The sequence below is a fragment of the Theropithecus gelada genome, chromosome 14 (assembly GCF_003255815.1).
Source record: "Theropithecus gelada isolate Dixy chromosome 14, Tgel_1.0, whole genome shotgun sequence".
NCBI lineage: Eukaryota > Metazoa > Chordata > Mammalia > Primates > Cercopithecidae > Theropithecus > Theropithecus gelada.
Genome location: NC_037682.1, coordinates 39,038,959 through 39,064,288, shown reverse-complemented (window position 1 = coordinate 39,064,288; position 25,330 = coordinate 39,038,959). Strand labels below are relative to the sequence as shown.

The 25,330-nt window shown below is 37.9% G+C and overlaps 1 protein-coding gene across 2 annotated transcripts in view; it reads left to right on the top strand.

Annotated features, from left to right (window-relative positions):
* ANO3 (anoctamin 3) overlaps positions 1–25,330 on the top strand; it is a 356,947-nt gene that overhangs the window by 13,864 nt on the left and 317,753 nt on the right. The window contains exon 1 of one of the 2 annotated variants that reach the window (XM_025356152.1): positions 8,501–9,388. The exons of the other annotated variant lie outside the window; for it this stretch is intronic. Coding sequence (XP_025211937.1) covers positions 9,343–9,388 — 46 coding nt within the window. The 5' untranslated portion in view covers positions 8,501–9,342. Of the gene's footprint in view, positions 1–8,500; positions 9,389–25,330 lie in introns of those variants that run through there. 2 annotated transcript variants of the gene reach the window in all.

The following is a 25,330-nucleotide window of genomic DNA, read 5'->3' as shown; positions in this document are numbered from 1 at the left end:
GAATCTATATTAAGACCGGGCGTGGTGGCTCAAGCCTGTAATCCCAGCACTTTGGGAGGCCGAGACGGGCGGATCACAAGGTCAGGAGATCGAGACCATCCTGGCTAACATGGTGAAACCCCGTCTCTACTAAAAAATACAAAAAAAAAGCCAGACGAGGTGGCGGGCGCCTGTAGTCCCAGCTACTCAGGAGGCTGAGGCAGGAGAATGGCATAAACCCGGGAGGCGGAGCTTGCAGTGAGCTGAGATCCAGCCACTGCAGTCCAGCCTGGGCGACAGAGCAAGACTCTGTCTTGAAAAAAAAAAAAAAGAACCTATATTAGCCATTTCAAAACGCATGGGCTTCCTGTGCTCTCCTAGAGTCAGAGGAAGTACAGACTCAATGTGCCTGCAGAACCAACACTTGAATATGAGAGAATCAAGAATAGAAGAAAATAACTTCCAGAATTATGGAGTAAGGACCTAAAACAATTTCTCTTCCATTAAAGCAAAGAAAATACTGGCAAAAATTGACAAATTAATTCTTAGAATTCTGGAAGTCAATCCAAAGCTTTCAACAATTCAATGTGTTTATTTAGAAAACAAAAAGCTGAATTGTGGTAAGAATAGTACCCTTTGTGGCATTTTAATTTCCCATATTCCCACCTCCGTCTTACCAACTCTGTGATACTCTTGAAAACCAGTAGACTTACAAACACAGTAGCTGTGAAAACCAGCTGCCTAGCAGCACGTGCTCCCTCTCCAAAGAAATGTCATTATTTGACCTGTTAAAGCCACATTCACAAGGTTTATGTTTATCTGATCTGACTCAGAGCTTGGTAGATAAGAAAAGCCCTATCTTAAGAGTATTTGTCAAAAACAATCAGAGGCAATATTTAATATCGCAGCTGACTGAGGGGGCAACAGCAATTGAGGTAAACAAGAGTCTGACCAAAAAATGTAAAATAAAAATCTGGCAATGAGCTGTTCATAGGGAACTTTGAAAAGTTTTGACATATTTTTGGATATCTAAATAAGCACATATGTTTGTGGAGCCGGGCATATGCCCAGAAAAGACCCTATCTCTCACTTCAGCTGACCCTGAGACTGTGCAAGCCAGAAGTGAAGGTGTAGGCAAAGTTGTACACTGCCTGCCAGGTGTACCCCAGAATACACACTGAGACCCTCAGCAAGAAGTAGAAGATTTAATCGTATCACAACATTTAAGGAAATCTCTATCAAATTAGCTGACTACTAAGAAATTGAAAGACATGCCATTGACTGGACAACACAAAGCATATACACTTTTAAAATGAGCCCAAGCCAAAATTCCTTATTAAATAAACACTCATCAACCAAGGCAACAACCAAAATCTGTACTAGCCAATGTTTTCTACAGAAACTGAACCAATTAGATGTATGTACAGAGAACACTTTATTTTAAGGGATTGACTCACATGGGGGCTGGTAAGCCAAAATTTTGCAGTGCCAGCCAGTAGGCTGGGAACCCAAGGAAGAGCTGATGTTTCAAACTTGAGTCCAAAGGCAGAATGGAGACAACAAAAATACACAAACTACTTATATTACTGTTAGGTACTCCTAATCAAGTATTTATATGAGGCAAGTTTCTGGGTGATAATGTATTAAATACCTTAAAAAATATTTTAGTGAAATGAATAGATATAATTAAATTGATTGGTTGCTCCTGATTGCACTGAACCAGTGGGAAAGGAAAAGGATGAGCTCAAGGATTCAATTTCTTGGTGACAAAATCCGATTTGGGAACTGGAAAATGTAGTCACTAGAGTTAAAATGCAAACTTTCCCGAAAGGGACCATATGCAAACCCTTGTTTTTATTGTGCAAAATGTAATACTATAAAATTTCTTCCAAATGTTCCACCATTGTTTTACAATAAAACACCATGAATTTGGAAGACTTGATGCTTCAAACACTTAAGGCTTATGTCACCATTTGCTATCTATTCCTAACGTAATTACAAAGATGTGCAGGGTATTTTTTTGGCATAAAGCTTTCAATGACTAAAAATATATATCCTAGCTGAATTTTGCACATAGATTTCAGTGTATATTTGTTAACTATACTGAAAAGAAAATACACAGCTTTTTCCTGTTGCTTAGAGGAATTATAGAAAGGAAGTAAGAATAATTTTATTTGATATAAAATATGTTTTACTGAATATTTTCCAAGGCATCATTATATGATTGACTATTCAGTGATGTTAAATATGGATTATTTAGATTTACTTCAATGAATCTAAAGACTGTAGTTGGTAGATTAATTATTGATACATAAATGGTTTTAAGTCATCAATATTTATTTTCATAAGTAAATTACATACTTCAAAAATCTTCTCATCCTAAGACTTTTGTTTTGTCAAACTATTTGTCTCTTCATTATATCACAATGTTTGATTTCAAATCCCATTCAAGTTCAGATTGCTACAAAGCTTCTATTTGTATATTTGGATCAATGAGGATTTCCTTTACTATTTTCACTATTTTCCTTTAGAGGAGAAAAAGGAATAACCCCTGGTCAAACTAGCCATAAAGATTATATTTCTGAAGCCAGAGTGCATGAAATTCTCTTCCAGCAAAGACTAGAATATGAGGAGATGGAATGACCTTTAGAGAACATCTAATTCATCAGTCTTATTACAGATTAGAGACCTAGATCCAAGGAGGCAAACTTATTTTCCCACAGTTAGACACCATGCTAGGACACAGAGTTTATGATCTAGAATCCCAAAGCAATGCACTCTTTCCACATATCTCTGCTAAGTCAAGAAGAGACCCTCCATGACCAAGTCCTGATTTTTTTTCAATTTCAAATCTATGTTATTATTGGATTAAAATGGCATATAAAACCATTTTCTATCAAGTAATTTAAACATAGCTATCATTTTTCCCTTTTTACATTTATTTTTATAACATAAATAATGCACATTTGATGGTTAGAATGACCACATAACTTACTGTCCAAACCAGCACACTTTTTAAAAGTTTGAGGCTATTAATAATTACACTGAGATAAAAGGCAACCCAGAACATAAAGCCACTCTATGAATGAATGGACAATAAAATTAAGATATCAGTAAGCAAAATGAAAAAATAAACCCATTCACTCCATCTCCTCCATCTAGGCTTAGCTATATTTTGAATTTTATCATTATGGATATATCTATGCACATATTTTTTTTTGCCAAAAGGATGAATATTGTTTTGCAGTAGTGTTTTTATCAATAAATGATGTGTTAGAATCATTTTTCTCAGTAATTATTCATGCACACTTAATGTTTGAATGATTGCTTAGCATTGTGTTGTTACTCTTATAACTGGCCTAGTCATATTCAAATAGAGACCACACTGCTCACTCAATTAGTCACCCTAGCCTCTGGGGGTCAAGCATATACTATCTCTGGAAAGTAAATATATAACTACAAAGGTTACCTCCATTTCCATCTTTCTACAAACAAACACCTAAACAACCAAAAAGACACAGGCCTAGACCAGTCAGGCAAAGGCCAAGCTATCAGAAGATACATCAGCAACAAGTAACCAGTTCAATCACACCCAGGATACTTGCTGAGTATCAGCTTTGTTCAAAAGCATGGCAGTTCACCAAAAATAAAGTAAAGTTGTTGATATGACCAGAGTATCAGTTTAAGAGCCTATAAATTTGGGCAGAACCTGGCAAATAAATCAACGATTATTACGTTCTTACATTTTCAAACCAGTACAGCAAAATGAGTCTTTATGAAATTATCTGCCTAGAAGAAACAAAGTCATGAAGCAAATCTACAGACGTATATGTAAATTTCAAAGGGCAATTAGTGCACTGAAATTTGTTTGAATGTCTTATTACTAGATTATTTTCACAAATAATAAAGAGTAGTTGAGGATTATGGAAAGCCATTTATTCAGCAAATATTTATTTGGTCAGTTTTTATGTGTCAGTCATTTTTAGGCACCATGGCAAATAGAAAAGTGAGTCAACCTGAAGTCTATTTTAAAAGATTTCTTCTTGACGGGTAGAAAAGTATGTGCCTACTTTGAAAATAATACATGTAATTGCATGGCAGAAACATTATAAAAATGCAATTAAATGATGTTATTCATGCTTGATGGAAATTGGAGAAGGCTAAATCTACATCTAACTGGGTCTAACTGGCTGCGTACTCAGGAGATGTGGATAAAATATATCTTCATACAAGAAATGTCATTGCTCCCTGAAGGAGTTTTAGGACAATCATTCCCAGTGGAGAAAACAGCAGCAGCAGCAAAAGCAGACCAATAAAGAAGAAAGCAATACAGGATTAAAAGAGTTTGTAAAAGAGACTTTGAAACAATATTGGAAAGTGCTGTAAGGAAACATGGAGCTCCTTGAATGGTAAAGTAGTGAACATGGACTTGATGATTTTTGTTTAAATAAATTATGCTTATTTTTAATAACATGATTGAGGTATAATTGATATACAAAGAACTGCACATATTTAATGTTCGAAGCGCTTGAACATGTGCAAACACCTGTCATGCAATCACTACAATCCAGGCAACAGACATGTCCAAAGAATGTATGGGACAAGGTAGCTGATGACAGATTAAACAACATGGATTTAATCCTATAGGCAACTTGAAATAATTATTAAGATTTTCAGCAGGGGTCTAAGATATGAACTGCTGTTTAACCCATCATCACCTCCTTTGTCCTGCACATCTCCCTTCTCTTGATGCTGTCTTCTCACACAAATCATTTTGTGTTCCTGTCTCTTCAAAATGCCATGTGCTCCACGCACTTGAGAATTATTATTATTTTAATTCTGTTTTGTAAGACTTCTTAAGGCTGGACTCAGAGAAGGTTGAGGTTGCTGATCTTCCTCCATGACTTTATCTTAGACACATCCATCAGTAGTACCACTTCTGAATGCTACTCGGAGCATACAGCCTGGATATCAGCAGGAAGAATCTACTTAATTCTGCTGTTATACTGTCACATGTGGCCAGAAACCACAGGCCTTTAGGGAGAAAATTGTTAAATTTCACTCCATTTTTCCTTTTATGATAGTATATGAGTTTTTTTTACAGAGCTGGTTTGTGTCTTTAATATATGGAGAGAAACTAGAAGCAGGAAAGTACTGCTTTTCCATTTCTGTTACCATTTAGGCAATGAGAAGTATCATTCACAATTCCAATTTTAATTAAGGCGGTGATTCATGACCCAAAGAGGCAGAAACAGGACTCTCTGGGTCCCTTTGACAGAGCACAATACAGAGAAACTCACAATTGACTGAGCTGAGGGACCTGTTCTGAAATTCAAAGGAATAAAAAGCTTCCCGGTGATGTAAAGATCAGAGTTTCTTACCTCTCTGGGGAGCAAATGTTAGCAGGGGGGCTGCAAAGTTAATTACTTAAGGAGGACAGGAGACGGGTTGTGAATTGTGGGGAGCAAGAGCAGCAGAAACATGAAGGGGAATAAAACCCTAGGTCCAAACAGAAAAAAGAGAAAAACTGAAGTTGTAGCAAGACAGGTACATGGGTAGGGGGGTTGAAGATATATGTATGTAGTAAGGATAAAATCAACACATATCATTGATAGAAAGTATGAAAATCATAAAAATATATGAAAGTATAAAAAATATTACCCTTAACTCAACTTGCAAGCATGATTACTCCGGACATTTTCACATGTTTATTTCTAGGCTTTTGTTTTTTTTTTCTACTTTGGAAAACAGAGTTAAGACTATACGGTGTATTATATATTAATCATGCCCCCTCATAAAACATTATATAAAATACGCATTTTGCATGTCATTAAAATTTGGAGAAAAATATTTGAAACTAAAAATAGTAGGAAAAAGCAAACCAACATAGTTCATAGTTAGCTTAGCTTTCCTTAATAAGGCTATTTGCTATCCATTCTTAAACTTTCCACAATGGAGATGTCCGTCTATCAAAATGCTTCCTTTTACCACATCACAGAATTATTTTGAGTTAAAAAAGAGGGCTTTTGCTCAAACTCCTCTTTCTACACTTCCAAAACGTACTTTCTTTCTTTTTTTTTTTTTTTTTTTTTGAGACGGAGTCTCGCTCTGTCGCCCAGGCTGGGGTGCAGTGGCCGGATCTCAGCTCACTGCAAGCTCCGCCTCCCGGGTTTATGCCATTCTCCTGCCTCAGCCCCCCGAGTAGCTGGGACTACAGGCGCCCGCCACCTTGCCCGGCTATTTTTTTTTGTATTTTTTAGTAGAGACGGGGTTTCACCGTGTTAGCCAGGATGGTCTCGATCTCCTGACCTTGTGATCCGCCCATCTCGGCCTCCCAAAGTGCTGGGATTACAGGCTTGAGCCACCGCGCCCGGCCCACTTTCTTTCTTTACACACACACACACACACACACACACACACACACAGAGGAATCTTTTTCTTCTCTTTGCACTGTCTTCCCATAAAGCAGATGGTGCTTCAAATTTCCTCGGCCCCTCACAAAGCTGTTCCTCTAGCAACCTCCCCTAAAAGACTGATTTTAAAACAAGCAAAGATGTTCTTTGAATCCCCTGCTAGTCAATCTGGCAGTCCAACCTAAAATGTTTCTAATTTTAAGAAAAGTAATTAACTTTACGACAAGATAGTTTAATCATAGCTGCAGCAAGGAGGTTAGGGTGCAAGGGTGTTAGAAATAATAATAAACATTCTTTCCTTGGGAAAAAATCCAATGAGGTTCAAAATCTCAACTCATTTCTAGTTCTGGCAGATACATATTTGCCTCCTGCTGGGTTTTGGATCAGGGAGTAGGTTGGAAAATCAGAGATCAACAGAAAAAGATCTTAGGAAGGTAAAGGTGATACCTGTGTCTGGAAGTATGGAGTAGAGGTACTTTAATTCTTTTTGTTTGTTTGTTTTGGATGGAGTCTCGATCTGTTGCCCAGGCTGGAGTGCAGTGGTGCCATCTCGGCTCACTGCAAGCTCCACCTCCCAGGTTCAAACCATTCTCCTGCCTCAGCCTCTGGAGTAGCTGGGGCTACAGGCGCCTGCCAGCATGCCTGGCAAGGGGACTTTAATTCTTTTAACTAGTCCTGCTGACCAGGGATTGAATTAAAGTTTAAATTTCAAAAATATTTGTGATTATAAAACCGGTGATTTAAAAGGGTTTTAAAAATTTAAATGAGATCTACAGGGGTCATAATTATAACAGTGACTAGTATGTATTGGGTGTTAGTTTTCTGCCATTCTTAAATTCATTGTCTAATCCTCACCTAGGAGAACTGGGTTGCGTTAGGATCAATGAGTTGGTTCACATCAGAATGATCTGTAAGTTGAGTTCTATCAGAATTTTAACTCTGTATGAGCAAAATTTAAAAAAATCCTCAAGCAAGACATTTATTCTTCTTGGTTTCAGTGCCCTCATCTATACAATATCTGTATTAAAAGCCCTTGTGGAGATAGTCTCTGAGCTCTGTTTTAGATCTTCATTTGGAAGTGAACTCACACTGAGTCCATTGTCTGTAACCAAGTATTTCTTCAATGCCTGCATACTGAGCTCTTACTGAATGCTCAGCATTTCTTTCTGGAAAGACCATTATGATACATTAAAGAACGTAGCACATTGTTTGCTATTCCTCCCACTGAGAGTAGAATCCAATTTCGCTCTTTTTGCTTCAGATGACTTTAGGACCAGTTACTGAACAATCAAGAGAGACTCTGAGAGATAACCGCCTGACTGAACCTAGCCAACCTGTAAAATCCATAAATAATAGTAATAAATTGCAGTTTACAGGTTAGTTTCAGGGTGGTTTGTTATGCATCCATACATCATTGGGGCATCTGCTTGTTCAAAGCTATATTCCCCTCACTCTTTTGTATCATGCACCACAGGTGAATCAAACGGTATACAATAATAGCTCAATATTTTTGAGGTATCGAATGTTTGGAAATTTCTGCATATTTTTCATCTGCTTTTATTTGGATTATTCACCTGATTCTGAGTTGATCCCATAAAACTTCGAAACTCAGGAAGCAATGGACTCTTGCGATGTGTCTGTTCAATAACATCCTACATCTTCCAGGAAGAACTCAGGGCTTTGAATCAGGGAGCAGGGATAGATGGAGGAAAGGAGATCCTACTGAAAAATGTGTTCAGCTAGCTCCTGGTCATATTCTGGCCACTGCAGTTTGGCCTTTCAAAAGTTACTTCACTTATAAGTGGGAGCTGAATGATGACAACACATGGACACAATGGGGAAACAACACACACACTGGGCCTGTTGGAGGGGGAGGGAGAGCATTAAGAAGAATAGCTAGTGGATGCTGGGCTTAATACCTGGGTGATGGGGTGATCTGTGCAGCAAACCACCGTGACACACGTTTACCTGTGTAACAAACCTGCACATCCTGCACATGTACCCCGGAACTTAAAAAAATTGGTGAAGAAAAAAATAAATAATACAATAAAATTTCTCAAACTAAACAAAGAGAGTTACTTCACTTCTTTGGATATCAGGTGCCTTGTCTTTCAAATAAGGTGTTGATTTATGTGGTCTTGAGAACTCTTTGTTGCTCTGATCTTAAGTTTCTTTTTATAATATTAGAATCATATTTTACCTACATTATAGGGCTTTATGAAGATTAAATCGAGCATCGTGGGTAGTGTTTTTCCAGCCCCTGTGACTAAGTAGGTAATAAATGGTCCTCAATCATCATCATCATCATAGATAATTCAAGGCCTGAATGGCAGAAGCAGAAGAGGAGAACTCAAGTGAAAAGTGCCAGACACAGAACACAGCTTACCTAATTAAACACGCTGCTGGCTAAGCTGGGGTGGCTTTCTGCCCCCGCTACTTAAGAGAGAAAAATAGAAACGTCTCCGCATCTGCCACTGCATACCCTCTCAGAGCACAGACCAACTTTGCCCTTCCTTAAAAGTCCCAGGGTTTACCTATCAACTTTTAGGAAATAAATAACCAGCCTCAAAGCTTGATAAAGAGGGCATCAGTAGCAGCTCTAGAGGTTTGCCCTGATTTATATCTCATCCTCCAGTAAAGTCTTCTGCTCCCACTCCTAGCCAACCCCGCTCAACGCCCACCCTCACTGCGGCACTGGACGCGCGGGGGATGCGGGGTTATTCCCCGAGTAGCCGCTAAGGGGAGCCGGACGCTAGACCGCCCTCCCGCGTTCCCATGGCAACGACACCGGCGGGCGCGTAGCCTGGGGAGCGAAGTGCCGGCTAAAGCAGGTGTCGGATTGCAGCGCGCTCGCCGAGGCTCCGGACGTTGGAGCCTCTGAGTCTGGCTACTGTTCCTCCGCCTCCCTCTCGGGCAGCTCCCTAAGCCGGCTGGGACGCGCAGAGTGAAAATGGTCCACCATTCAGGCTCCATTCAGTCTTTTAAACAGCAGAAAGGTCAGTTGGAATCTTGCTCCCCTCTCCCTGCGGGCGTCACTTCCCCCTCTGCATGCCCTTGCAGTTGTGTAGGAGCATCCTTTGCAGGCTTATGCGACACAGAGGTGGGGAACTCTGTGAAGTTCAAAAAAAAAAAAAAAAATTAAATGCCTCTTCACTCTGCATCCTAGATGAGTGATTTTCTGAGCCTCCGCACAGTGCCTGGGAGTAGCGGAATTCGTCATTTCAGGACTTGACTTAATGTATATCTCTGTGAAGATTGTTTCAATGCACTGCAGTAAACCCCGCTTAGTAGGGATTGTCCAAATAGCTCAGTAGAGCTCTGAGGGGTGAGGACAGAAATGTTCAACAGTATTTGCCGTCTTCTGTGGTTCAAATGTTGAGTAATCTTCACAAAAGTGTGTCTACTCCTTGAGACGCATTTACACAATCATAAGATAAATGAATTCTTGGGAGAGTTCCAAAGCTGGCCTGTTGCAGTTAAAGGGGCTCTGTCACTTCCTTGGGAAAATTTATTGTTTGCCCATGTTCCATGCTTGATTCTGGGTTTCAAGTTCTTGATGTTAGATTTCTCTTCTAGGGGCTTCGTATTATGTCTTTTAGCTTCTCCCTCAAGTTTCTTGCTGGGCATAGTGACAAGAATCTGTATGTTCAAGTTATCTTCACTCTTTGATCTTTGTTTCTTAATTTGGTTTAAAAGGCTTTTTACGGAGCATTTTTATTTTGAGGCACATTCACAGTTTTTGGAGTTTTATTATCCAGAAGCAATAACTAACACAATTGCAACTTTGCTGAATTAATAATGACAATAATGATACAGTTAACCATAGAGTACCTAAGATGTGTGGATTCTGGAATGCTGAATTTGTTCATTCAAAGTAAATATTTACTTAAATATTCTCATCCCCCACCCTCCAGATATTATTTGTATTTCTTTCGTCGACAGTTGTTTTTTTGTAGGGCTTTTTTTTTTTTTTTTGAGATAGATTCTCGCTCTGTCGCCCACTCTGGAGTGCAGTGGCAGGATCTCTGCTCACTGCAAGCTCCTCCTCCCAGGTTCACACTATTCTCCTGCCTCAGCCTCCTGAGTAGCTGGGACTACAGGCGCCCGCCACCACGCCAGGCTAATTTTTTTTTTTGTATTTTTAGTAGAGACTGGGTTTCACAGTGTTAGCCAGGATGGTCTCGATTCCCTGATCTCGTGATCCGCCCGCCTCGGCCTCTCAAAGTGCTGGGATTACAGGCGTGAGCCACCACGCCTGGCCCTTGATTTTTTTTTTTTTTAAACAAAAACTAGATTAGCACACAAGAAATAATTTCGAAGGGATTCCTGCATAAGACAGAATATGGAACTGACTGAGTTTCCAGAACCATTATTCTGTACTCAGTTCAAGCCCAAGTTCTCTAGGATGTTTCAAACATATGTTGAAATTGGGAGTGATGTGTGAGACTGTGGGGGTAGACAAAAATTTCAGCTAGTATGCACTTCTACTTCAACTCTAAACGTTTCAAAGAAAGTTAAACTGCTTCAAGAAGTTGTGTTCTCTTTCATCATGGTTTTAAACATATATAAACTTTTAGAATGAAGACAAAGATGGTAGGAACTTTGCAACGGCCTCACAGAATGAGTACCTCCTCTGATGCATTGGCTATGGGTGACTCATTTCTGGGATCTGGAAGCTTCAAATGACCCCCACAACAATGTATTATGTATGGATACATGTTGTGCTTTTAAGAAGGAAATAATTGCCAACTGTAGGACCGACTGTTATTGCTCAAAGTGAGTGATAAGAAATTGTGCAATTGCTGGCATTTCATATTGTTTCCTTTATGATGCATTATGAGCCATTTAGTTTCAAGTAAGTATAGTATTTGCTGTTTGGCACAAAAGGCAACTTCAGCAAATGGATACAAATCTAGAGGAGGAGTACTCTAGTAGGAAGGAAGCAAGATTCATTTTAGCTAAGTGGTTCTGGTTAATGGCTTCTTAATCCTGCATGGACATTAGGAAAAAAACAGACCAAATTGAGGATTAGCTATTTTTATTCTTCAGATAGGAAGAAGCAAAATAATTCTCTAGATGTTATCTGTCCCAGGAGGTATGCAACAGCAACAACAACAAAACATTCAGATGTGCTGTTCACCATAAAATTAACCTGGAAATTGCACATTAAAATGGAGAAAATTCTCTGGTGGAACTCTGTACTCCTAGGTTCTAAGCTTGCCTTTGTTACTAGCTGAGAAATCTTCAACAACGTGGTTAATTTCTTTGGACTTTGCTTCATATATAGGATGAACAGAATACATTCCTAATCCCTTTGGCCTTTTCTATCTCTCTTCCTCTCTTTAATGGGAGGGACAATTTGCATGTGAAGGCAGAGATGATTTCTTCCAGGACCAGATAAAGAGGAGAGCCTTGCTTTTAGTTTACTTTTACAAATTGATTTAGCTGAAAAATCCAGTTGATGGAATTTTTCTTTTGTTTTAATCTAGTGAGCTCAATGTCTCTTTTAAAAATTTTGATTTCAACTTTAAAATATCTAGATATATCCAGAAATCACCCTTATTATATTATTTTAAAAGGTTCCACCCTTAATTGAAAAACAGACACACTCAATAAATAAACTCTACAAAAGGCATAGGGATTCTCCTTTATATTTGAGAGCTATGTATTAACCAATCCCTGATCAAAATTTGTTTTGATAGGTAAGTGTAAGTATAGTATAAATAAGTATAGATGCCAGACTTGTTATCTGTGAAATGAAATACTGTATGTAAGTCTTAATTTATTCATTAATTTAATCTCTGGTCTTTATTTTGAGCCCTGGATATTAATCCAATGCATTCTACTTATAGGTTATGTCATTTAATATCAACTAAGCCACAGTTACTGCTTATGTGAAATGAAGATAATTTTATCTATCTTGCAGTGTTATAAGGTGTTTAGCAGTTTGTCTGACACACAGTTGGGGCTCAAAAAATTTAGTGATTTTTCTTACTAAAATTCATCCAGGCTCATTCATCTTTGGTTGGCTCTTTAGTAGTATATTGGACTCTTAGCAGTTCCCTTATAATTTCTTGCCTTTTTTTTTTTTTTTTCTTTTGCATCATGCAGCTTTATTACTTTGGGATTCATCTTAAGGAAAACAGTGGACTCCAGACCATCTACGGATGGTTCTTTAAAATAGTCTGGAGTTAACAATCACAAACTCTCCGCAATTCATATGTCCATCCCTCGGGAAAACTTCCAAAGCATTCCCATAGAAATTTTTAGGTTTGCAATTAACTTTATAATCTAAAATGTTTTTGCAAGAAATGGTATTTATTCACTCTCCACTCTTAAGTACCATGCTTTTGCTGCGTGTATGCCGGGGGCTGTCCTTAGTAATAGCATTATTCGGTACTCTTTGTTTGGTGAATCTGGTGCTGCCAAACCCTCCTCCTTAAAGGAATTGGTACAATAGGGAGTCTGAGAGATTTGCTAAACACTTTTATGAGAATTGCAGACAACTCTGCACTTCTGCAGGAAAATATTGACATTTTGTTTTTTGGCAGTGCCAGTTGTGTTTATGAAGAAGATATACACATATATTTTTGAACTTTAATCCACTGTAAATTTTAGATTATCTTATTAAGAGGCTTAATAGGTTAGGAAGTAAAAAGTGAGACATCTGTGCAGTGCTGGGGAGGGGGAGGCAGTCTGCTTATTTTTGATGTCCCAAGGGTAAATTGGAGTGTATTATGGTTATAGGCAACTGGGAGTGTATGTTTGCTTTTGTCTTAGCACATCTTGTAAGAACACATTAGCTGACACATCAGCAGTTTTTTCTGGGGAAAGTCCAACTTTGCTTCCTAGCCTGGCTTTCTATGTTTTGCTTGATTTATGATGAACTCATGTGTCATACAAGGGTGGGCAAGAAAAGGACAATGATAGATCTGGCTGCTGGTGGCTTCTCCTTACCAGTACAGCTACCAAGACTTTTCATAGAACAATAGATCAAATCAAACACAGCCTGTCCAAAAAGATTTGGGCTTAATGGGATCAGCAAAGGCTGTTAAGTGATTCATCATTATCCTAAAGGACATTTGGTTAAACAGAGAGTGTTTTTAGTAATTCCGCAGAAATAAGCATTTACTACTCACACAACTCATTTAATAATAAGAATATTTTACACTTATATGGAGACTTACAAACCAAAGTATTTTCTTTCTCTCTTTCTCTAAATATATTAGTTGCTATTGCAAGTGTACATCCATAAAGCCACTTGGCACAACTATCCTGCTTTGTGTTGAGTTCTGACTTCAAATTACTTAGAAGGACAATCCTGGGGAAAATATATTGTTTCAGAATCTCTGATATCCACTGTTTTCATCTCCTTTTCTCCTAACTGACATCCTTACAATCTAGAACCTCCCTATACCCTTATAGTAGAGAAATAAGAAAAAAAATCTGGAGCCATTTATACAGTGACAAAATTTCATTCACTCATTGTGCTAACTCTTCCTGGTATTTTCACAGTCTATTCTTTTATTTATGACTAAAGCTCAGGAGGCATTGTCTCTCATTAAAATAATTCTAAGTTGTGTAGGAAAAATCACTGGGGGAGATATTTTAAGGTAAGGAGTTATACTTTTCTTAGGCTGGTACTGAATATCAACCTGGATCATTAGAAAGAATTGGGAGTCTAATCTAATTTAGAGCCCATTTGGTCTTCTACTCTGTCCTTTAATTTTCACCTTTCTTTTTCTTTCCTTACACAGAAGGTTTCCTAGATATTTGGAACTCCAGTTCTCCATTAACAATCCCCTAGTAAGAGTGAGCCAAACTATAAAAAGAATATAGAGATATTTCAACCCGAAAAAAAACACAAGTGTCTGGGACTGTATCTTAAAAAATCTTGCATATATACCTCAGATGGCTCAGAGGAATTACTGTGTTAATTCAAAGTAAGAACACTGCTGTTTAAAATGATGGCTTTGAATTAGCAAGAATAGTAGTATATGTTATGTGATAAATATATATCCTCTACTTAGTAAGGGAGAGAAGTGATGGAGTTTAAAATTAATTATATCTAAAGTAATTATAATTTTAAAATGTGTTTCAAAGCTATCTAGAATTTTACTCATCTAAAATAGCACATTCCTTGATGATTCTAGAGAGCTGAAGTTTTCATTTGAATCTGGGATTTGCAATTATATTCTGCACATGAATGTTTCTGAAAATAATATATTTGGAGTTGATGATTATATAAACCAATTTATCAAAAGACAATTTAAACTCAAACCCTTAAAAAATCCAAGAAAAATTCAACCTTCTCGTCATTATTTCAATGTCTTATAAGTCTGCAGATGTTTATTAAATGTTAGCGTAAAAATTATGGCTCACTTTGGGAGGCCGAGGTGGTGAATCACTTGAGGACAGGAGTTTGAGACCATCCTGGTCAACGTGGTAAAACCCCATCTCTACTAAAAATACAAAAATTGGCTGGGTGTGGTGGTGGGCACCTGTAATCCCAGCTACTCGGGAGGCTGAGGCAGGAGAATCGCTTGAACCAGGGAGACGGATGTTGCAGTGAGCCGAGATTGCACCACTGCACTCCAGCCTGGGTGACAGAGTGAAACTCAGTCTCAAAAGAAAAAAAAAAACAAAACAAAACTATGGCTTAATGTAATGTAGTTGTACCTTGTTGAAAAGAGCACTGACTCAGAGTTCCCTGAGATTGACCCCTGTTACCACCTCTGTGCCTTTGAGCATTTACCTTTTCTGAGCAATAGTTTCCTTATCCAAAGTTTCAGGATAGTAACATCTACCTCTCAGGATTGTAGTGAATGATAATAATAAAAATAACAGCAAAAACAACAGCAGAAGCTAATATTGTGTGGACACTATTACACATTGAGAGATGAAGCCCCCTAGACTTCCTGCATTGAGTGGGAACTTGGAGAACTTTTCTGCCTAGCTAGAGGATTGTAAATGCACCAATCAGCATTCTGTAAAAATGCACTAATCAGTGCTCTGTGTCTAGCTAAAGGATTGTAAACACACTAAATAGCACTGTGTAAAAACGTACCAATCGGTGCTCTGTAAAATGGACCAATCAGCAGGATGTGGGCGGGGCCAAATAAGGGAATAAAAGCTGGCCACCTGAGCCAGCAGCAGCAACCTGGTGGGACCCCGTCCATGCTGTGGAAACTTTGTTCTTTCACTTTTCACAGTAAATGTTGCTGCTGCTCACTCTTTGGGTCCGCACTACCTTTATGAGCTGTAACACTCACCGCAAGGGTCTCCGGCTTCATTCCCGAAGTCAGCGAGACCATGAACCCACCAGGAGGAACAAACAACTTCGGATGCGCCACCTTTAAGAGTTGTAATACTGCAAAGGTCTGCGACTTCACTCGTGAAGTCAGCGAGGCCACGAACCCACTGGAAGGAAGAAACTCTGGACACATCTGAACATCTGAAGGAACAAACTCTGGACACACCATCTTTTAAGAGCTGTAACACACACCGGGAGGATCTGCGGCTTCATTCTTGAAGTCAGCAAGACCAAGAACCCACCAGAAGGAATAAATTCTGGACACACCATTGTTCCCAAAGTTCAAAGATACACATTCACTGCATTATTTTATACTCCCTAAGGCTTTAATAATTTTATTATTCTTCTTATTTTCAAGGTAAGGGATTTGAGGTTGAGATAACTTATATGCATTGCAAGTTAACTCTTAATGAGTGAAAAAGCTAGGGTTTGAACACAGCCCTCCCTGATGCCAAAGTCCCCCACCCCCCCTTTTTTTAAAGACACAGCCTTGCTCTTCTTGCCCAGGCTGGAGTACAGTGGAGTGATCTCGGCTCACTGTAACCTCTGCCTCCTGGGTTCAAACTATTCTCCTGCCTCGGACTCCTGAGTAGCTGGGATTACAGCTCCCCGTCACCATGCCTGGCTAATTTTTGTATTTTTAGTAGAGACGGGGTTTCACCATGTCGGTTAGGCTTGTCTCCAACTCCTGACCCAGGTGATCCTGCCTCAGCCTCCCAAAGTGCTGAGATTACAGGCGTGAGCCACCGCGCCTGGCCCAAAGTCCACATTTCTAACCATTGTCCATTCCACAAAGAAGCCTAATTGTTGCAGGTTCTTCGGAGAATGAAACACTTAAACAGCTGAAAAGCATTTCAGTCCTGTCTAATTTTCACCACAGCTGTCTGTAGATAGTTTCCTTGCTCTACACCTTTTCCCTAAAAATATTATCAGAGTTCAGGGCAGATTTTTATTGTTTCTTAACTTCATCATGGGTAGCTCCCCATCCCTTCTGTGACTTCAGTCACCATATATCTGAAATGAAAACATCTGGCAGAATGACCCCTCCATGTTCCCTTCTGACTCTGCAGTTCATCAAAAGTTACAGAAGTGTGAAATAATATCCTTAACCTGTAGTGTATTAGTACAACCATCCTGGCTGTCCCTTTGGTTATTCTTATTCTTTCCTCTTAAATTGCACTGCAAGTAGCAATTACTTTACATTCCGACTGGTTTCAATGCAACAGCTATGTAGGAAGCCTGCAGCAGCTGCGGGATACAGATTCACCAAAGTGTGAATCTCCCATATTCACCCCCTCACTATAACCGAGATGTGGTTGGCCTGCTGAGGAGAGAGGTTCCTTGAGGGTAAAACTGGGTTGCCTGAAAGTTATGTTACTGAAAGTATTTTGCAAATGCATTGTATTGGTTGTGGTACATTTCTTATCATTGTACTCTTAGTTACTAGGCTGACCCAAAGGCATTTCCTAAAAATACCTCCTAAAGTTATATATTTTGTTGGTGCACAAGTAAAACGTCAAATGCCATTACTTTCAATGGCAAAATCCTCAATAACTTTTACACCAACCTAATATATTTTATATTTGTCTTTGGAACACTAATAACAACAGTTTGGGAGGGTGGTGGTGGCTAATTTCTAAATGTGTGCACAAGATCTGGCTTTAAACACCCACTCCAGCACTCCCTGATATCTGGAGCAATTTATTTCATTTACTGTAGCTCATTTTCCTACATCTATACTATCTAGGTTTCCTAGCTTGTGAGATCTGAAGAATCACCTAACATTCTTGTTAAAATGCAAATTCTTCAGTCCCTCTAGACCTACCGAATCTAAACTCCAGGGCAGGAGACTAGAAATCTGTATTTTTTACAAAAATGCACCCTAGGAGAGTCTGACAATTGAGTCAATTTCAAAAACAATTTGCTAATACAATACTATAACTATGTGCACATTAAATTAGAGAATGAATTTAAGTGAGTGAACTATAGTAAATTGCCAATTGATGCTATATTTATTAGTAAAGACAAGCTATATAGATACTAGATATACTTAGTTGTATACATGCATTTCATCCAATGGAATGTAACTGTAGTGTTTTCCTAATGTTAACTATCTTCCTTTTTAAGGTTTTGTTAAGGTTCCTAAATGGCCTTGGCTGTCTTGTCTTATGTGTTCTAGGCTCGTTAACTTCTCAACTAATTCATGTCAAACTGGACACTTTAATTAATGGGTTTTTAGACTTGTAGGGAAGAATGTTTAGACTTTGTTTTCGGTTGTTCAATCATGTCCCTTGTAAATACCCCAAATGCTGTCAATTCTTTATCTTTGTTCTAGGTCCTGAACAAAGTTAGTTTTCTTTTCTTTTCTTTTTTCTCTCCCTTACCTCCCCTCCCCTTCCCTTCCCCTCTTTCTTTCTTTTCTTTCTTTTTACTATGTAACATTTTGCAAAAGAGAGGGCTTTGCTGTATAGCCTCACATAAAGAAATATCTCAGAATGACTTGAAAAAAATGCATAATGAAAGGCTTATAATTCTCCTTGATTTATATATAGGGAAAATGTGTATTAGGTTTGTGTTTCCTTATAAATTCACTTTAATAATGTAAAGTCATTGTAGGAAAGGCAATGTGTGAAATAAAAGATATTATGTCATAAAAATTGTGTTTGAATCTTAAGATTGTTACACAGTAAGTAGTCATGGGCAAACTAATTAATTTCAGTGGGTTTCAGTTTCTTTAGTTATGAAAACAGACATAAGTTCTGTTATTAAATTCTTACTCTTTGCCAGACATTTTTAAAAGTGTTTTGCTTATAAGCCATTTAATAAAAAGGAGAAATTCCTATTATTTCATTTCACAGATATATTAGTCAGGATTCTTCAAAGGGGCAGAACTAATAGGATAGATGTGTATGTGAAAAGGAGTTTATTAAGGAGAATTGACTCACAGGATCACATGGTAAAGTCCCATGATAGGCCGTATGCAAGTTGCGGAGCAAGGAAGCCAGTAGTGGATTAGTCCAGGGCCCAAAAGCTCAAAAGTATGGAAGCCAACAGTGTAGCCTTCAGCTAAAGGCCCAGGAATCCCTGGCAAACCACCGGTGTAGGTCCAAGAGTCCAAAGCTGAAGAACCTGGAGTTTGATGTTGGAGGATAGGAAGCATCCAGCATGGGAGAAAGATGAGGCTAGATGCTCTTCCATCTTCTCTTGCCTGCTTTATTCTAGCCTGGCTGGCAGCTGATTAGATGGTGCCCACTCAGATCAAGGGTGGGTCTGCCTCTCCCAGTCCACTGACTCAAATGTTATTCTCCTTTGGCAACACCCTCAGAGACACACCCAGGAACAATACTTTGCATCCTTTAACCCAGTCAAGTTGACACACAATATTAACCATTAAAACAGATAAGAAAATGGAAGGGCAGAGAAGTTAAGTCAGAGTTCAGGGTGACACAACCAGGAGTGGTGGAGCTAAGGCACCCATCTTGTAGGCAGAAATATTATGAGGATTAGTAATTCTATATGAATAGTACCTCCTTTAGGGACTGCTATATAGCAGGCTAAATGCATGTGCTGTGGTCTCATGTTTGTGTCGCCTCCAGAAATCATGTTGAAACTTAACAAAAATGTAACAATATTAAGAGATGCAACCTTGAGGAGGTGATGAACTCATGAGGGTAGATTAATGTAGGATGAGTGCCTTATGAAAGGGCTAAAGAAAAGTAGTTTGACTGCTTTTTGCTGATCTGCCCTTTTCCTATGCAAGGCCATACCATTTGTCCCTTCCAAAGGATGTAGAATTCAAGATGCCATCTTGGAAGCAGACTAGACCTTATTAGACACTGAACCTACTGGCACCTTGTAGCCTTTGGAATCTTGAGAAATACATTTCTATAACTTACACACTACCCAGTTTGTGGTATTTTGCTATAGCTGCACAAATAGACTAAGACAACTTTGTCACTAATGTATTTATAAAATGCCAGTAGTTCCTATACTTACTCCAAATAAATTAGATTAAAGATGATCCATTCCAAGGAAAAAGGTTTTTGCTGTTTATCTGAATAACATCCACTAACTGGTTGGTTTCACCATTTCACACTTTATCATTTTATTTTTTTATGTTTTTGTTTTCTAGTTTTATTGAGGTATAATTGGCAAATAAGGATTGTATATATATTTAGGGTGTTTTATATGTTTTGACATATACATACTTTGTAAAATGATTACCGCAATCAATCAATTAAAATATCCATCACCTCACACAATTTTTGGTGAGAATATTTAATATCCACCCTCTTAGCAAATTTCAAGTATATAGTACAGTAATATTAACTATAGTCACCATGCTGATATTCGATTTCCATAACTTACTCATCTTACATAACTGAAACTGTACCCTTTGACCAATATCACCACATGTTCCCCAAAATCCTACCCTTTGATAACCTCCATTGTACTCTCTGCTTCTGTAAGTTCAACTTTGTTAGATTCCACATAAAATAAGATCATGCAATATTTGTCTTCCCGTACCTGGCTAATCTCATGTGTATATTTATATATCACATTTTCTTTATGCATTCATCTTTCACGTGAACACACATGTTGATTCCATGTCTTGGCTATTCTAAATAATGCTCAGTGAACATGGGAATCCTGATATCTTTTCAAGATTCAGATTTCATTTTCTCTTTTGAATATACATGCAGAAATGGGAATGGCGGGTCACATGGAAGTTCTATTTTTAATTTTGGGGGGGCCCTCCATAATGTTTTTTATAACGGCTGTGCCAATTTACATTTCCACCAGGAGTATATAAGGATTCCCTTTTCTTCACATCCTCACCACTCACGACTCCGTGGTACACTTGCAGCTGGTCATGCATTTACATTCTACTTGCCTGAAGTTACTTTTAGTACAGACTGAACATATCAACATAAGATGGCATCTAATATAATAGGAGATAGATTATAGTTGCCAACTGGAGTGTAGAGTTCAAGTAGCTTAGATTCAAATGTTGTTTCTGTATAATTTCTGTATATGAGTGTATGACCTTTGCCATCATTTTTCTTCTCCAAGTTTCACTTCTTCTCCTACATAAATTGGGACTGATAAGGTTGTTTGAGAATGGTTTTTAGTAGTACATACTAAAACAATAAGACGTTTACCAATCTACCTCCCTCCCACTTTTTCTGAAACCTTTTCTGATCTTAAATCACCTTAAGACATTCTAACATGATTCCTACAAAAACTGAATCCACTAAAATTCAAATTTAACACACTTTCCTTATTGTTCAGTTCTTAGGCAGATTTAAAAAAAATCATAACGTACTTTTAAGTTTCAAAATAATAGGATTTAAATTCAGAAATCAAAATTATCTCTGAATTTGCATTTATTTCTTATATAGCAGTAGTAATTTCTGATTATGACCTGTTGTGCTGATAAATAATAGACAGCAATATTATTCATGGGATGAAAGTATGGAAAATGGCATCTAAAATGAATTGTATTAAGGTTGAAATTACATCTTTCTTTTCACCATGTTGTATGCATCTTATAATATGAAACAGTAAGAAAATTAATGATGTCAATCCCTAAGAATAGACAACAAATTGGGAGTTAAACAGTACACTCAGATCTCCTTACTGAGAAAAATACTGTCTTTTTAAAGACTGTCTTTGGTGTAATTTCTCCTTTGGGCCACTAATATTTTGAATGATGTATCTCTGTTTCTCCCACAGTACTCCAAGATAAGTGAGTTGGTGGTAAGCACCACAGTGAACAGCTTGCAATTAGTCATAGCTCTTACCAGATGTGAAGAAATCACCCACTCAGACGTACTTATGCCTATTTAGACAGCATTACTCTAGAGTTTAAATCATGGATAGAAGTTACTTTTGTATATATATTCCATATTAATTCATGTTTTGTAAAACTTACTTTTACATGCTCTAAAGAAACACAGTATAATGAGAAAACTAAACAATGAATACATATATAAGGATATTCTGTTAAATATAATGTTTAAGATATTCTTAAAATTTTCCTCCTGTAATCTGAGACTGATATGGAAATTACCATATTGTCTATAAAATGAAATGATGTTATGTAAAAAAAGTAAAATGGGGTAGGGCAATCTCTCTCTTCTTCAGACCTAGTATTGATCAATTAAAAAAAATTGGAATCGTGACAATCAAGGCATCAAAGCTTTGAAATTATCAGATATCTCTTCCTTCAACTAAGATAAAAAATCCTTGCTGGGCACAGTGGCTTTTGCCTGAAATCCCAGCACTTTGAGAGGCCGAAGCGGGCGGATCACCTAAGGCCAGGAGTTTGAGACCAGCCTGGCCAACATGGTGAAACCCTGTCTCTACTAAAAATAAAAAATTAGTCGGGTGTCGTGGCATGTGCCTGTAGTCCCAGCTACTTGGGAGGCTGAGGCAGGAGAATCGCTTGAATCCAGGAGGCAGCAGTTGCAGTGAGCCAAGATCATGCCACTGAACTCCAGCCTGGGCAACAGAATGAGACTCCGTCTCAAACAAACAAACAAACAAACAAAAAATATCCTTGATGTGAATTGTACTTAGCAGAAAAAAAAAAAGCTCAATATATATGAAGTTTATTTCTACCAAGAATATTTTGTCAGATCTAAATATATTCTTCAACTTCTCAGTAAATGAAAATATGTTACTGAACGTTTATTGAACACTTGAAAAAAATTCTTGTCTTAAAGCCATGGGAGAATTTGTAATTTAACTTACTTTGTGCCAATCATCACTGTGTGCTCGATGTGCATTAACTTATGTAACTGTTTCAATAATATGCCAAAATAGATACTGTCAGCTCTGTTTTGCAGAAGGAAACAAAGTCACAGAGTGATAGTTACTCAGTAATATAAGTTTATAGAAAAGCTGGAATTTGAATGAGTGATATGGCTGTATAACTTGTTTTCATAAACACTATAAAAGTTTTACCAAGGTGGAGGAAAGGAACTGATAATAGTTCAGGGCCTGCTGTGTGTCTGTCAATGTGCTGGCTATTGTGCACATGTTATGTTACATAGATCTTATATTTACACTTTGAGGGAAATCCCTATTTTATAAATAAGGAAGCACACCCTGAGATGTTAAGTAAGTTGCACATGGCCACACAGCTAATACGTGGAAAACTTGGGTTAAAATCCCATGAACCTGCTATACACTGTGAGATATATTATGTTTAAGCTTGTTTCTGCCTTAAGTCACCCTGAAAAAAAAATGGTTTAAGAGTTAAATAAGGAATAATTCTGGCAAAGTACGGAGATTATAGGCCCTTGTGAAATTTAGTGATTTACAGGGCGCAATAGGGCTATTGACAAGAGACTCTGAGAATTTCTGTTTCAGGCTATATCTCACTTTCTATAGGATGTTCACAATCTCTAAATAATTGTTTCACCATATCATAAAGACTTTCATTCCATGCTATTCTAAACCACCTTCCTTCAGAATACCTAATTTTTAGTGACATGTAATATATCTTTTAAATCTGGACTTAATATTTATGCTATTTCACCTGGATGTGCATAGACTTGAATGTTATGTTCATTGGGATTGGAAATGACAAGGAACCAGAGATGATGAAGTGACTTACCCTAAGCTCAATGCTTTTGTGTTTCTGCAAATACTTATCAAATGCCTACCATGTGCCAGGTACTGCACTAAAGTGAAAATACAACATTTAACAAAATTTGACATCTGCTGAGGAAGATCCACTTACATTTTCGTCAATACTCATGGTGCTCCAACATACAGCTGTCTGCCAATCATTTTTATTGAAGAAATAACTGGCTGTCAGCATTTTAGACACCATCTTTAGTTGAAAAAAAAAAAAAAAGGAAGTATTCTTGTGGTCAAGGAAACACTTAAAAATTTGAAAGCCAGCAGAACCGTTTTATACACAGCCATTGCCATTCTAATCCTTGGAATAAACTCCTGGGAGCTGACCCAGCACTGAAATCCAAAATGTGCTGCCCATATTTATGTTTTGCAAGTATTTTAATACAATTTCAGAGTATCTAATTCTTGTTAGCTGGTAATGTAAGATGGTAGTTGCATACAGAAGCTTCAAATTCTTGTTCCATCACTTAATAACTGTGTCATTTTGACTGTTTCAAATATTATCTAAATCTGGATTCTTCCATGTGTAAAATAACACGTGCTTCCTATGGTTGCCATGAGGATTAAATATGGTGATATATTTGAATCAATTGGCACAATTAGTAGGACCAGTAAAGTGCCTGCCACAGAGTTGGCAGCTAATAACTATTTAACAGTGTTGAGGTTAACATTTCTTGATTATCAAAACTATTATTCCAATTACGACAAACAACAGATATTTATTGGATATCTAACAAATAGCATTGATGCTAGAAAGCAGGGAAGGTGAGTATCTGTGTTCCAACTGATCACGTGTCCTTTTCTCTGAGATAAGACCAGACTTCAGAATACTTCACATGGTAATCTCAGGACGGAGTTCATGTGAAAACGAAATCATTCTGTCAAATTTATTATGGAATCAGGAATATATCTCTGCTTGTTCCCATGCTGAAAATTAGTCAACATCACTTCTTCCTTTACACTTTGCTATGGGCACATGGCCCATCCTTATTAATTCTTTAAGGACAAGGTGGTAAATTTTTCTGCTTTTTATTAGTACTTGTGTGAGACAGAAGGCATAGACAAAAGAAAACAAAAGAGGAATTAGAGGAAGGCAAAAAAGTTTGGAATTGCATCTTATGATGTAGTTACAAAACTAATCAATAATCCAGGTATTGCTTACTTTATATTTTAAAACTCTAGTTATTATTTGCTTTACTCGAAAACCTTGTACAATATCATGTGTTTTACAGAGAGTAAGAAAAGAGTCCCAGCCCAAGAGGCTCTGGTTATGATTTACCAGTAATCCTCCTTGGCCTGCCCATTGGGTACTCTTTGCAAAGGTGAAGGAAAAAGGTATAAATGTTCTCCCAACTCAAAAATAGCCACCTCAAAAAATGTCACTCATTTTGTCATTAATCTCATGTCTTCCCTATTTCTTTTAACATATGGCTTATTTTTCATTAATACTTTCCCTCTTTTCTTTCCTCCTCTTCTTATTTTATTCCTGATCCTGATCTTGAAACAAGCATAAATCTGAAATTATCACCACATAAATATATTATGCCTTAAATTCTTTACGAAGTTAGATATGTTTTGAACAAATAATTAAGCATAACTTATAACCACAACAGTACTGATACTTTTTGTCAAATAGAAAGTAATCTTCTCGGCCGGGCGCGGTGGCTCAAGCCTGTAATCCCAGCACTTTGGGAGGCCGAGGCGGGTGGATCACAAGGTCAGGAGATCGAGACTATCCTGGCTAACATGGTGAAACCCCGTCTCTACTAAAAAAAATACAAAAAACTAGCCGGGCGCGGTAGCGTGCGCCTGTAGTCCCAGCTACTTGGGAGGCTGAGGCGGGAGAATGGCGTGAACCCGGGGGGCGGAGCTTGCAGTGAGCCGAGATCGCGCCACTGCACTCCAGCCTGGGAGACACAGTGAGACTCCGTCTCAAAAAAAAAAAAAAAAAAAAAAAAAAAAAAAAAAAAAAAAA